The following is a 15,027-nucleotide window of genomic DNA, read 5'->3' on the forward strand; positions in this document are numbered from 1 at the left end:
GCTGGAAGCACTGATATGGTTGGAACTAGTGACACATCACTCACAATGTTGAAATACTGGCAGGGAAAGTTAACAAATCAGGGAATAGATTGAGTTACCTTCCCATAGATTAGCAAAGTTGATTGACAGGGAACCAGGTTTCTTTGTGAGGATATAAAGAGTATTATTAATTAATGTTGGTTTCTCACATTAGAGTTTCATAACTGTTACTAAAGTAAGTCTCAATCTAATACTGTTGGATGTTTTTGTGAACAGAAATAATAACCTACACTTGGATATCTTATTCTATTGTATTGTGGAAAGGACAAGTGTTCATTCAGATAATAGGAATTAAATACAGTATCTTAAAAACAAGGAATGCTAAAGTTAGTTAGTTTGTAAACCCAGTAATCCTTCAGAAAATAGTAAAAAAATCAAGGCATGTATTCAAGGTCAAGATACATTTCAGTCTCAAAAGTCTGCACCTGATGGTGTAATTTATCTGGATTTAAAAAAAAGCTGCATTCATTCATACAATCAGACTGGGAAATCATTAATACATTAATATATTTAGAATCTGTCCCTCTCTCTCTCTCTCTCTCTCTGTCACACACACACACGTACTAAATAAATCAAGCACTATGATACAAACACAATTGTACCACAAAAGGAACGGAAATTGACGAATAAAGTGACAGAGGCTCTTCTTTCTGAATGCTGGAGCTCAATGTCATACTTTGAAAGTTGTACGAAAGGAACAGAGAGGGGAATCATTGAGAGTAAAAGTTTGCAGGTGCTCAGGAACCTCACCCTCGGCTGGTTATTGGTCAGAGTGAAATAAGGGGAGGCGGTGGGTGTCAACCCTCAGGATTTATATTGTTTCTTACTGGAAAAGGGAATTCTGGAGAAACTGACATCAGACAACTCTCTCTCTCTGTGTCTCTGTCTGTGTTTTTTTTTGTCCTCTATAACCGTCTGTAAAAATCCGACTAGTGTTTGATGGTGAAGATATCTGCAGCAGACCATGGATAACAGAGGACTAACTTACTTTCTGCTCGTTTTAACCAGCACCTGCATTGCAAACGTGAGTTTAAAGCAAATGCCTATCCCCCCCCCCACCACCACCCCACCCCCAGCAAATGATGCATAAACCTCAGAAGTTTCCTAAACCAGACGACTTTACCCTTTTTGCCAGCAATAACTTCTGATTGTTATTGCGTTTGCAACGTGCAAGTGGAGAGGTCTTGAATTTTATTCACTGGGCTGTTTGCATCCAGGCATACGACTTGAACGCCTTACATGCTTTATAGCAAATGGATTTAAGATCCCAAATGACCAAGTCATGATAACATTCGGGTGGTTTTGTGCAATTTGGGCGATCATAAAAGGGAGCTGTCCTTGCAGTGAAAAAGCACAGGCTTGCATGCTCAGTGTTAGAACACTGGCTCTTTCAAAAAGCTGTCAGCATCTCCAAATCCTTTGCTCTGAATCAATAGAGAGATTCAAAAACGGCAGAACTGCAATAGAAACGTGATCTTAGTGCCCCTTCTAACCCACCAAAGAAGATGAAAATCTGTGGAAAAAGACTGGCTGCCTGGCACTGCTGGTCTGGGCAGAGTTGTTCACAGAGCTTGTTCTGTCTATCTGCCTGGCTGGGCTGTAATATGCAGCCATGTCAATCCTTTTGTAATTTTTTATTAAACTTCAAAAAAAAACCTTTGTTTCATCCACCTTTTAATAGTTCAAATTTTACCTATTCCAATTTTTATCCATCGCTATCTACTTTATAATAATGGTCGGTAACATTCACGAGCGGTGAATAATGTTATACAATATTTAATGATATGTCATACAAATATTTTGAATATTAATGCAAAGTGTGAACGTTAAGTGTCATGTATCCAATAAGTCATGTAATTAAGTGATGAGTAATGAATCCATTGGGTTTATTCTTTCAATGTTTTCTTTTTCAGATATCTTTGGCTAGCTCAGGTGAGTATTATTTCACCAAAATGTAGATATTGTTATTGTATTATTACTTGCAAAGCAGATAGGATCAGTACGTAACAAATTATATAGGAAATGCTAGGAGCCCCAGCAACACAGCAAAACAGATCTCACTCGCTCCTTTTATAGACACAGAACAAACAAGACAATTTAACATGGAGGAGAAAATATGGTCATCAGAAATGATAGATCTGGAATTCTAACTGTTAGTTTGCTTTCTTTTTTCCTTTCAAGAGTTTACCATGTCCATTTTCACCGTGACATCCAGGAGTATTTCAGTCCGTTGGAGCAAACATATGGGTGCTCATTCTTATGAGATCACTGCAACCCCCAATTCAGCATTAGGAGAAGCAGTGTTTGTAAGCTTCAACGAGGCCATCATCCTTGGAACTGTTATTGGCTTGTTACCAGCAACCATGTACACCATCAAAGTGGAGGCCCTGGACTGGAGAGGAAGTGTACTTTCCCAAACACAAACACAACACCTAACAGGTGAGTTGTGCAAACCAACACCTCCTCCATCTATCCTCAAATTGGTTGAAACTTGTGAGCATCAAAAACAATGCCTCTACCTTCCTTGTCTTCTTGGCCCTGCGTCAAATCATACCATTGTTAAGTGCTCTGAGACACTCTGAGATGCTACTCTACGTGAAGGGTGCTATATAAATGCAAGTTGTTGCTGTTGATATTCATTGAAATCTAATCTCGAGAAGTCCCTTTAGTTTTCCACATGTATGATACTTTGGCAATAATTCATTGTTTTAGGGAAACACTCTGAGGCAACTTTTGTTTTTAAATTTCTTTTAGCTCCAGAGATCCCGTCTCAAGTTCATGCTTATTCAAAGACTAGCAGCAGCATCACTGTAGACTGGTCAGCAGTTCCCAATGCAAATAGCTACATATTGAAAGCAAAGACTGGCAATTTAATCATTGAAACAGATGTCATTGGAGAAACAGGGACTCTGACAGACCTGCAGCCTTTTACTTCATACACCATCTCTGTACAGTCTTCTAATGCTGGAGGAACAAGCCAGCCTTCAGTACATGTAAACACAAGAACAGGTATAGTAATGCAACTTGCAATAAGGTATAATGATTTTCTAGTGAGCTAACATAATACAGATTTGGGCTCAATGTTTTCTATTTAAAATAAAGTATGCAAACTGGTCCCACACATTTCTATAAAATCTAAGAGGTCTTTCCTGTAAAATAGAGATCTGCATTATTTGATTTGAAATACCTTCTACAGTATTCTCTATATTTGACTTTTTAAGCTGTATTAGTTTTTATTACAGTGAACTCAAGGAAATGTTGATGATTGTAAGATTGAAAATAATTCTAAGATTCACTTGGATAGGTAATCGATGATCAGTCTAAATATTAGAAATACAGTATTTATAAGTATCTGTTAGATTGCTTGCATTATAATTCAGAATATAGTCATCAGTTAAACACACCAAAATGTTCATTATTGATTACTATTTTACCAGTATAGATGAATAATTCCAGATTCCTGTTTGGTTTATATCACAGCACATAACTACTTATTAATTCAATTAGGTGACCACAATTTTATATTTTTGTAGTTTTGGCTGCACCTGTTATCAAAGCAATCTCGCCAGATAGCCACACTATAGAGATTCGTTGGGACCCAATCGTCAATGCAAAAGAATATTCCATTACCATCATGAGAATAGACAGTGTGGGGAGCAAAATAAAAAAGAACACATCCTCTACTCAGCTGATCTTCATGAACCTGGATGCAGGTGTTACATACAATATAATAGCTTATGCTTTGGATGCCAACGGTGTGCCTGGAGATGACAGCATGATCAACCAATTAACAAGTAAGATTTAGATGTTTAGCAGAATGTATAGAGCAGGAAATTCTGAATGGTAAATGCAAATTAAATTGAATATTTTGTTGTTGTTATAGCCTAATCTTGAACATATTTTAATATTTTGGAGGCGGTTTTTACTTTGGGGAAAAGTTTCAAATATTTTCCTGTTGCCTTGGAGTATGTCAAGTATTGTTCCAGGTTTATTTGCTCTAAACAAAAACAGAAGTCGCTGGGAACACACAGCAGCTCAGGCAGCATCTATAGAGAAAGGAAAGTGAGTCAACGTTTCGGGTCCACGACCCTTCGTCAGAACTCAAAATAAAAAAGACGGTAGTTATTTTCTCCATCTCATTTTGTGCCTCTTATATAACTCTATAAAAGTTGCCCTTGAGATGGCTCTTTTCAAGATTGAAGAGCCCCAACGTATCTAGTTGATCTCCCAGACACTGGAGATCACTCTTGTTGCTCTCCACTGCACTGTTAACAGTTTTTCACACAACGCACAACCTAATTTAAAAATGTCCTTGTTTCAGGGCCTCTTCCACCTCAGTTGGTCCGAGCTTCTCTGACTAGTAATTCATCAGGTGGGCTTCTGGAGGCTGTGGTCTCGTGGAATCCTGTGACAGGCTCGCAGAATTACACTGCTTCACCCATTGAAAAAAGTCGCAACACAGTCCAAAACTGTACATCAGCTTCTACGTCCTGCACTATCTCGCCAGTCGACTGCAGCAAAAAGTATAACATCACGGTAATTGCCATCAACGAAGCAGGTCCTTCACTGCCTGCAAATGCCACTGAATTGACAACTGGTTAGTATGAAGTTCAACATAAACACGCCTAGAGTCAGCATTGACTTTTATTGATATTCAATTTTAAATTTGACTTTATCCTTTGAATATTGTGGACTCTTTGATCTCTAACAATTCAATGTATTGATTTATTCAAGCAATCGTTCGAGTAGCTTATTTTATTAGGGTTATTCTGTAGGCCTATAACAATCATTGCGGCCCTATACAGTAAGAAGCAGCCAGGGAGGAATCAGAGCCAGAGACACATAAGCTCTGGTGAGATCTAGACAAGATTCTCAAGTCTCAGTGTCAGACAAATAGTTAGTCAGAACAGTAAATGTTTGGGAAGAGAAGTGACAGAGATGTAGATTTGGGGATGATCAGCAAATATATGGAAGCTAACTCCGTGTTTACAGATAATGTTGCTGAGGCGCAGGATGTAGGCATAAGAAGACCAAGAATGGAACCTTGGGTATGCCTGGAGGTGACAGTATGGGTATGGAATGAGAAGCCATAGAAGATGTACTGATTGCACTGTGACAGAAAGGATTGGAACCATTAAAACCACAGTGCCTTCAGGAGAGCATGACTTTAGTAGTAAACAACCAACTTAAGTAGTCTTTCTGCAAGCAACTGAAGCAACAGTTGATTTGCTAAATCTATATGAGGATTTTGTGTTGAATTATTACAAGCGGTTGTTTAAAAAAAATTAAAGTATAATGATAGTATGCGTTGGGTCTCCATTAACGAAAAATTTTAATAACAACTTTGTCTATTCTGTTACTTTTAGTCCCTTGTCCTCCACATCTTATAAGAATCCGGGAGGTGCATATAGGTAATCTGACAGTGTCTTGGGACCAAGTGTTCCTGACTGATTACTACATGACCTTTGTGAAAAGAGATGATGGCCTGGAGGTTATGTGCAACACTACATCAAGGAGCTGTGATTTCCAGTCAGAATGCGGGTTCACTTATTTTATCACTGTTTTTGCATACAACAAAGTCGGTCAGAGTCTTGCAGGCGAAGTGTTAAATTATACAACAGGTAAGTGTTGCATTTGTGGCTATTTTGTAAATGATAATTTCGGGAGAAATGTGGCTTCATAATGTGCTTGATTACTCTTTAAAGATCAGGAACAACAGAATAAGAGACATGAGAGACACTGAGAAAATGTATGAGAATGAGAGGCAGTGTGTTCAACCCTCAGTTGACTCATATGGAAAAAGTCCCACACACTCTGTCTACTGTGCGCTGATTGATTGTTTTCTTAATAAATATGACATTTCCATTTCCAGATAAGACCTTGTTTTAGTATATTCCTTGACAAAGATGGTGGGTATGTTTGATTTGTGATAGTTTTGCATTCCCAACCTTTGGTCTCTGAAAAATGAACAGAATAATGTTTCTAATGTAATAAACAAATATATAAGTGCTCCTGAACACAGGAACCTTTTGCGCTTGATATACATAATGATGTGCATGAGTTAAATTAATCCTAACATTTGTATCTAAATTATATACTTGCAATTCATAGCCGTGAACTTGACTCAATAGAAATGTGATCAGCGCATAGTTGTTGCTATTGTCATCCATATTCTTTGTGTCCTAGCTCCCTGTTGCCCAGAAGATGTGAAAGCTGTGTATGTCTCAAGTGACACCATTGAAGTGGAGTGGAGTCCAGTGCGTGGAGCTGAAATTTATGAAACAAAGGCACAAGATGAGAGTACTGTGGTGCTCTGTAATGACACTTCCTCAGTCTGTACATTATCTGGTTTGAACTGTAACACAGTCTACAATATTACTGTATATTCATACAGTGATGTCAGAAGGTACAATTCCTCATGTGGGAAAAGGGAGATTACAACAGGTAAAAACACATTCAGAACAGATGCCTGAGGTTCCATCAAACACTTAGAATTAAATACTATATCATTTCTCAAAGTTGTTTTTCACAATACAATTTTTTGAATAAAATCATTGATGCATCATAGTTGAAATTGATGGCTGGGGTAGAATAAAAATCAATTGACGAGGAGATAGATTAAATAAATAAAGAATCCTTGCATTTGATACACCACTTATAGTGATAAGTGTCTCGAAGCTAGTTGCTGTAAAGTGTGTTGACTATATCTCTGCAGGTGAACACAACAGTTAATTTTCACACAGCAATGTCCCATGAAGTGCTATGAAGAAAATGATGTTTTAGCCTGGACTATGAGCTCAAAGTCTTAACAAGGGGCTTGAACATATAATCCTCAGACTCTGCGGAGTGGGTCCTACCAATTAAGCCAGGCTGACACTTCTAATTGATATACCTTTAACTACGAACAACCTAGTATTGAAGTCTTGAAGCAAAGCACGTTAAATGTAAAACTTGGTTGAATAATTTATCATTACAAATTGAATTTTGCAGGACCGTGCACTCCTGAAATTTTGGACATCACAAAGGTGTCTCCATCCACTATTACTGTACTCTGGCAACCAAATAATGAATATGCCAGCTACACAGTGTTTGCCTCGGGAGATATTGGTGTCTGGTCTTGCAACAGCTCAGAGTATTCTTGTAGTATCGACGATCTCCCCTGTGGATCGACCTTCTCTGTCAGTGTAGTGGCTACAACTCCAGAAGGAAAGAGCTTACCCAGCTACAGCCAGCCTTTAGAAACAGGTAAGTACTTCTACAATGTGATTAAGAAATGGAGAAAATAATTTTGGTAGAAAATCTACCTTTAGATTAATTGAGAAACTGACAATCCCAATAACTTTGAGAATTCCACGGATTTTGTATGCTTCATCTGAACTCTGCAATGAAAAATTTAACTTCCTAGTAATGACAGAAAATAGTCCAATTTTCAGTATTATAAAGGACAGGAATTTCTATGTGGGATGCATGGAACTCTCAGTTTGGTTTGGATATTCTTAAGCATGCTACTGTTTTTTTTTTGCATGTATCAGACACCTGGCTAACCCTCAAAAAACAGACTGGAACTTACAAAAAGGAGATTTCTTACCAATGGGATTTCAGCATTAAAACTGTGCCTTGAAACCATTTTAATTAGTTTTTTTCTTAAATTAAGATATAATCTTTGTAATAAATTAATTTTACTTGTGAGGAGAGAATGGAGAAAATGGATCTGCTTCCCCACAACAGATCGAGAGGAGACTTGATACAGGTTTTTAAAATTATGAGCAGGTCTTGATAAAGTGAACAGGGAGAAATTATTTACGCAGGTCAATGAATCAGTAGCTAGAAGACATATTCAGTCATTATTTCCAATAGAGCAAAGAGGTTTTACACCTCTTTGTAAAGAGGACATGGAAGGCCCTGTCTAGAACCGTGGTCATGACAAAATCCTTATTAGCTTTCCAGATGGAATTAGATAAGATAATTAGATAAATATGCCAGGATATGGGGAAAAGCAGGAGAATGGGGCTAAACAGGGGCTAAACAGATAACTCTTTCAGAGAGCCAGCACAGCCATGATAACCTGAATGGCTGTCTGTATTGTAATTTTCTAGAGTTCTATTTTCTACGGTTCAATTGATAGTAAATGGAGCAAAATTAGTATAATGTATAAATGTGGAATGCTGGATTGATGTACATTTCTTTTTTTAATACAGTGCTGGTTATCTTATTAATTTAACAGTCATACAATTTGTTTCTATTTTTAAAATATGTCTTAAAGCTTCACAATGTTAAGTAATAGCTTTTTAAACCTTTAAAGGAGAATGCCTTAAGGCTATATTTCTGTATCATTTTCCTTAAGAATGTTCTTAATTTTTTTAAGAATATTTAAGAATAAACACTGTATTTTCTTTCCAAGCACCCTGCTGTCCTGATAGCTTCACTGTTACACCAATCACTCAATCAATGACCAACGTAAGCTGGTCTGGTGCAGTTGGAACATCGTCTTTTACCACAATCCTCAAATCTTCTAAAGGAGAGGCTAAATGCCACACAGGAGAAACTCACTGCCTTCTTGGTTGTATGACGTGTAGCACCAACTACACAGTATCTTTAAACGCCTTTAGTGTCACTGGTCTATCATCAGTCTGCATATATCAAGGGTATTCATCCAGTAAGTAAAGGAAACAGAAAGATTAATTATGTATAAATTATACTTTTATTTTCAAACATTATTCTCAATATAGATTATTTTTCATATAGTGATCGTCATTAAGATTATCTTTGATCAGGTAAAATTCCATCTAAAATTAAACTTGAAGATATACAGATCCCTTTTTATTGTGGTTCTATCTGCTGTTATAATTGTATTCATCTTAAAAACAACTTTGCATTGATCCTACAGTTTCTAGTCATCCTTTACGAGAAAGGATGTGTTGGAAATACAGCTGATAAATGTTTACCAACAAAGCAAAACAGAGGAATCTTATCAATAGAGTAAATCAGCTGATCATAAGTAGCAGCTTCAATTGAGGGGCAGTCATCTCGGGGTTTATGAAAACATACGGGTTATTGACTTTAGCAATCCTGTGCAGGTTTAAAATATGTATCAATGTTTGCGAAGCAAGCACATATAATTTGGGGGTTTATAATAAATAAGTGATGCATGAACACTAAGAATTTTTTTCACTAAAGTTGTATTTCTACCATTGCAGGTAACATATCAGTGTTAAACATAAAGAATTGTTATGTACATTATAATTGATCTTTGACAAGGTGGACGTCCTTAAACAAATATTAATTTCTGTTTCACACCAGGTGCTTGCTGCCCATCTGGGGTTAGACTTTACAATCTTGCAAACAATGCTTTAAGAGTTTACTGGCGTGCCACTGCTGGCTCAGTGAGTTATATTGCAAATGTTACTGGATCAAACGCAAACTTCACCTGTTCCCCATCACCTGGCGACACATCCTGCGATGTGACTGGGATTTCCTGTGGGGACATATATAATGTGATTGTCTCTCCAGTTTCTATGGATGGATCAGTGGCTACATTCTGTTCCAGAAAAACGTTTTCAGGTAAATTGTTGTTATATAAAAGGCTGAGTCATCAACTGGACTCTCATCCAAATTTTAATAAATCCTATGCATCTCCAGCTTTATATATGGATGTTAAATTGAGGATTTTTTTTTTAACCAGAATTTGTATTTTGTTCTTTTTCTAGTTTCTTGTTCCATGAATTCAGGAGCAATGGGTAAGAACTTGTTTGTGAAAAAAGTTATAGTTTCTGCAAATAAAATTCATGTTTTGTTTGATATGTTATTTACACCATTTTATTTATTCAGTAATTTATCGAGGGAAGAGGAGCTTATCATACTAGTAAAACCCAGATAAGCAAGGTAAAACAAACAAAACAAACTAATTGGAAAAAATTATTTGGCATGTAGCAATTGTTTTAAGTATTAAACTGAAATGTAATATTTTCTAATAGATGTTTCTTTTAACAGGACTACGATGAACAAAATAAGATTATTTCCACAGAAATCAAACTGAAATGATTTTCTTCACAATATGCTTACTTTAGACTCTGGACTATGTGTAAATTACTTAGATGCTTCCTGTTAAATGCTGAGAAAGAATAATTTTGTTTTTTTAAAGTTTTTTTAAGACTTATCAGTGTTTGTTGATTGAAAAACAAAGATAATGTTATCTTATTCATATTAAAACAATCATAATTTCATTTGCTTAGAATATGTCTGAGAAATAGTTATTGTACTAGTTAAACAGTTCTTACATTGTACTTTCCTTGTTTGAATTTGGCGTGATCCATGCTTTTTTTATAGAAATATCAATGCAAAGAATAAATATTATGCAGAACTTTCAAATTTTCTTGGGTATGTGATACAAATAAAAATCAAACTTAAATTGTTATTCTTCCCCATCATGTGTTTTGGATTTATACGCTACTGCATTCTTGGCGTGAGCTACACAATAGACACCTGCAGCTCATGGCAATTAAACAGCAAAACACTCTAGCATCAACACAAAAGACCACAACCTGCCTGGCCAGGTTACTTTTCAATTTTGGCAAGTTTGAGAATAGTGCAAATTACCAGTTTGTAAGTGTGATTAGTCCAACATTTGTAATCTTCAGTCTTCTACTGAGGTTCATTTCAATCCTACTGAACAGTCCCATCCTCCACTAAAGGCGCATTTCACTCCATTTTAGAACTTATTTTCTCCAGTTATTGTGTGACAGGCAATTTCCTATAGTTAAAACAGTAATCTGAACAAAACAAAAACACTTAACAAATGAGGGCTTTATATTCAATAGAGATTTCAGCACTGTTCAGGGGACTGTCTTTGTAGAACCCGACAAGGCTCAATATATGGTCTTCGGACATTAATGACACTTACAAACAGATTTCCGAACTCATCAAAAATTCTAATTAGAAACTGTCTATTCAGTAATTGCAAAACCGAACTTGCATCTACATAAATAACATGCATTGCGCAGTATCACTATTTATTATTGTCATTGATATTTAAAATGATGTCAGTCCGAGAGTTTTGTCCAAAATGTCATTTGATAAACATGGGGGCATCACAGCTTAGCCTTTTCCTGTCTGAGATTCAAGTGAACTTTCAGCAGTGACAACTGTGATAATATATAGGAGTGGAAAGGTTTTCAAATCATGCAATGGATAAATGGGTTAATGGAGAGACATTATTTTTCCAAATCCATATGAGAATTAAAACAGTGATCATTGAAAAAAAGTCTAGAGACTATTTCAGGCAAAATTACTTCAGAGTTAATTTATAGAGGACTAATGTCTGACTAATTTGTCTGCCTCCTTGTTGATACTGTTGCCTAATAAAACGCACGTGGAAGTAGCCTTAGACACGAAACACATTAACTATTAAGAATTTCCAAATTATCGGCATTCACAACAGTCCGAGTTTGCCCAAAGAAAGAAAACCCATCCCGGGTCATGACAACTCTCTTCGGATGACTAGGATATCTTTGCTGATATAAAGGGGGTCCTCATGCACCACTTGCTATAGTTGCAATAGTTTCCACATAATCTGCCAGGATATTGACCAAGACCAAGACCTTCATTTGGAGATGGTATCTATTGTGTCCTGTTATGTTCTCAGTTACCTATCAACAAAACTTAGCTTCGATACATTTCAAATGAAAAAGGCACTTGCAGCACAGTATAAACTGGTTAATCAATCCACGACTGTTTTTACGTCTAAGTGTAGCCCTTTTCTCAAGTACAGCGATTAAAATAGAAACTTTGTATCATAAATTAACCCAGTACAATTAGTTATCTGACAGGATTAATTGTGATTAGTGACAAAGATGAAGGTAACTCAAAGCCCTAGATTTTGAAGACTTAGAGTGTCTCCAAAGTTAAATAGGTCGGATCATGTCTCGTATTCAGTGGTGATCCGAGCCAGATAAGCTCAGGATGAAGTATTGTTCTAAGTGGCCTAAATAGGTGTATTGCCTCCCACAGGAGATTATTATATTAGAAAACAAACATTTGTATGTATAAAGAATACTTCAAGATGTGCTTCTATTATAATCTTGTCCTCAAGTTTCATTCTTAAAATAATAGCCCAGTAAAAAAAGGACCCTATGATACACATAAGTAAAGAAAATGTGGTGGTGAATATATGGCTTGTGCCAAAATAGACAGAGTTACATAACAACACTTAGCCTGTGGAAGCAAAATAAAAGTGAAGAAAATTGATTAGAGAACATTGGTACAGCAGGGATTGTTGAAACTTCCTGCACTTGCATGAAGAAATGTGGAAGTTTGATGGAGATAAGAAATAGGGAGATAGAGCACTGAGGGTCATAGCCAAATAATTATGGCATTCAAAAGGAGAGACAGATTGAGGTTTAGAAAGAATTTTTAGCTGAGATTGACGTATGTTGATGGATTTCGCACAGCAGAAGAACATATTTTTGGATATATTTCCACTCACCTCAGATTTACAATTTGAAGTTTCTACCAGCCATTAATGATTAATGACACAGCAATAATTACACTGAATGGGAAATAGTGCATAGACCCAGCTCTTCTGCATTTCCTAGCCAGGTTAATGACAATTTAGCAAATTCCTGGGATAGTTCTGTTTGTCTCCTTGTGTCTTAAAATGGACAGAGGGGTTATATGTGAGCGAATGGCCTTTGATCATATCCACTTCAACTCTATATCATCTCCAAAGATTTTTATTTGAAGATTTCAGAATCCTATGGCTGAAAATAATAAATTATTTTGGAGCATTACAGTGTGGAGGTTCAAATGTAATCCCTTCTTTAATAATCATAATTTAAGACAATACATTTATATAGCTCCTTTTATCCCAGCTGTGGGATTGGGAAGGGAGAGGGAACAGGGACCAATAGGGGGAGCCGAAGGCCAATTGAAAAAATAAATTTTAAGGTGGGATTTGAAGGTGGAGAAGGGTAGAGTAAGCTGGTGGGACTAATCCACTGTCTGAAATTAAATGTACACATACCAAACAATGCTGCTGTCCATTTTGACTGTGTTTTTGTATTAACTTCTGTTTTTTAATAAAACGTAATATATTACATAACAAGTGAGTAAAATGGCTACTTTCTGTTCTGCAAAGTTGTTGGGCTACACTGGAGTTTCAGAAAACACTGTACATACACACACATATATATATATATAATAGATATCAAGTGACAAATAGGAAAGTAGCTTGTTTATCCAGTCGCTGGGAGAAGGAAGGTAGCATACTTACTATGATTCTTCCTATTAGAACAGGAAATTCTAACAGGACTGAGCTATTATTTTAAGAAGGATAAGCTGTTTTTAACTCATTTATATTTCCTCTACTTGTGCTAAGAATGAAGATTCATCCAGGATCCAATGAGTTGGACTCTAACATAGAAATGTAGCAGAGGAAGCACAAAGAGTATCGACAGGAAATGGTAGGTTTCAGATTTTTGGTTGGTGCAAGAAATATTTCAAAACAATTCCAAAAATAAAAATGCTCCTCCAAATTAATCATGGTCTTACACAATTGAAATGATGAAGGTCTAGGAAGAAACTGAGGAGAGAATGAGTCACGGTAACTGGAAAGATGATGCCATCCACCTTTATTCTCAAATGATTTTTGAGACTCAAATATTTTGTGAGTTATAATGAGACACCTATCACATAACATAGAACTGATGCAACATGAGACAAAGTGCTGCTTCCTGATGCTATAGCTAAGAACATTTACAATGAGGTTGGGGTGTGGTGAAGTACTGTATAAGAATTGGAAGTTCAAAGAAGCACAAAATAATGCCTTTATAATCGAGTAGAGTTATGTTACCGGGAAAAAATTATCTGATTGTTATCTCACACTGTGATTGCAAGCATGTTGTGATATTTTGCTAATCTGATTATTCATTTCCTGTAATATATCTCTTGGTATGTCTTAGGGTGAGGGATGCAGCGCTAGGAATAGAACACATTTCTGTGCTTTTTGTGCTTAACGTTAGTGTAAAACATTCCGCATGCAACATAGGCCAACATGTAAGGTTCCCTACGGTCCATCCAAATAATATAACCTAATTTAAACTTGCAGCACCTTGGGACATCCTTCTAACGTGAAAGGCACTTATGAAATATAATTTTGTATTGTATTTTATATTGAGAAAACAATCTTCTATTGAAATGGTGAAAGTTTGTTTTTGCATCATTACAACAACAACAACAAGATTACATTTGTATAGCGCCTTTCAAGCCGAGAGGACATCCCAAGTTGCGTTAACGATCCCTCTAGCTTTCCTGAGTGAGACTAGGCCAATAGTGACTAATTGTGTTATGGTCTTGTTTTGTCAAATCATGCCAACAACAACAACAACAACAAGATTCCATTTATAAAGCGCCTTTCACGTCAGGAGGACGTCCCAAGGCGCTGCACAGTTGGGTCATGACCCGAGCAGGGGGGAAATGGTCAGGGTGAGGGGAGGGAAGGGAGGGAGCGAGGAGGGGGGAAATGGTCAGGGTGAGGGGAGGGAAGGGAAGGAGCGAGGAGGGGGAAGAGAGTCGAGAGTCGAGAGAGCCCTCTAGGAACTGGATTCAAATGAATATGATCAATCTCTCTACTATAGGCAGAGAGAAGAGACATTCATCCCATCAGTCTGGGTAGGATTTGAAGTTACTTTCCAGAAGCGAAGAGATATTGTTCTAACCCACTCAATAATCTACTAACAATGATTGACAATGACTAACAATAATTCTGTTGCTTACTGTATGGTTATAAAAATGCACAAAATATTACAGTGTTCTATTTGAGGCAATTTTTAAAAGCAATTATTTTTATTAAGTTTCTTTTGTTTCACATATAAGCATTAAGAGATCACACACAAGAGATCACAAGAGGGTTTAGATAAAGAAGGCCCTTCAGCTAATTTAATCTCAGAATATCCACCCTGCTACCCTTCCATTAAAAAACTACTGTATAAATCA

The 15,027-nt window shown here is 36.6% G+C and overlaps 1 protein-coding gene across 1 annotated transcript; it reads left to right on the plus strand.

The window, feature by feature from the left end:
- The first annotated feature begins 1,003 nt into the window (after positions 1–1,003).
- LOC103174760 (fibronectin type III domain-containing protein 7-like) lies at positions 1,004–10,181 on the plus strand. Its single transcript, XM_007887302.2, has 14 exons — positions 1,004–1,063; positions 1,953–1,971; positions 2,221–2,478; positions 2,794–3,048; positions 3,573–3,833; positions 4,361–4,636; positions 5,406–5,660; positions 6,226–6,483; positions 7,030–7,284; positions 8,441–8,695; positions 9,340–9,600; positions 9,747–9,776; positions 9,868–9,921; positions 10,030–10,181. Exons 1-13 carry the CDS (start codon positions 1,004–1,006, stop codon positions 9,900–9,902), a joined length of 2,478 nt encoding a protein of 825 aa, XP_007885493.2. The 3' UTR covers positions 9,903–9,921; positions 10,030–10,181.
- Positions 10,182–15,027: the final 4,846 nt, after the last annotated feature.

The sequence above is a fragment of the Callorhinchus milii genome, unplaced genomic scaffold (genome assembly GCF_018977255.1).
Source record: "Callorhinchus milii isolate IMCB2004 unplaced genomic scaffold, IMCB_Cmil_1.0 Scaffold5, whole genome shotgun sequence".
In the NCBI taxonomy this organism is placed as follows: domain Eukaryota; kingdom Metazoa; phylum Chordata; class Chondrichthyes; order Chimaeriformes; family Callorhinchidae; genus Callorhinchus; species Callorhinchus milii.

Coding starts and splice junctions, on each gene's coding strand:
- LOC103174760 (XM_007887302.2), top strand. CDS start 1,004: ATGGATAACAGAGGACTAACTTACTTTCTGCTCGTTTTAACCAGCACC. Junction 3,834..4,360: donor CATGATCAACCAATTAACAA/GTAAGATTTAGA, acceptor TCCTTGTTTCAG/GGCCTCTTCCACCTCAGTTG. Junction 6,484..7,029: donor GAAAAGGGAGATTACAACAG/GTAAAAACACAT, acceptor TGAATTTTGCAG/GACCGTGCACTCCTGAAATT.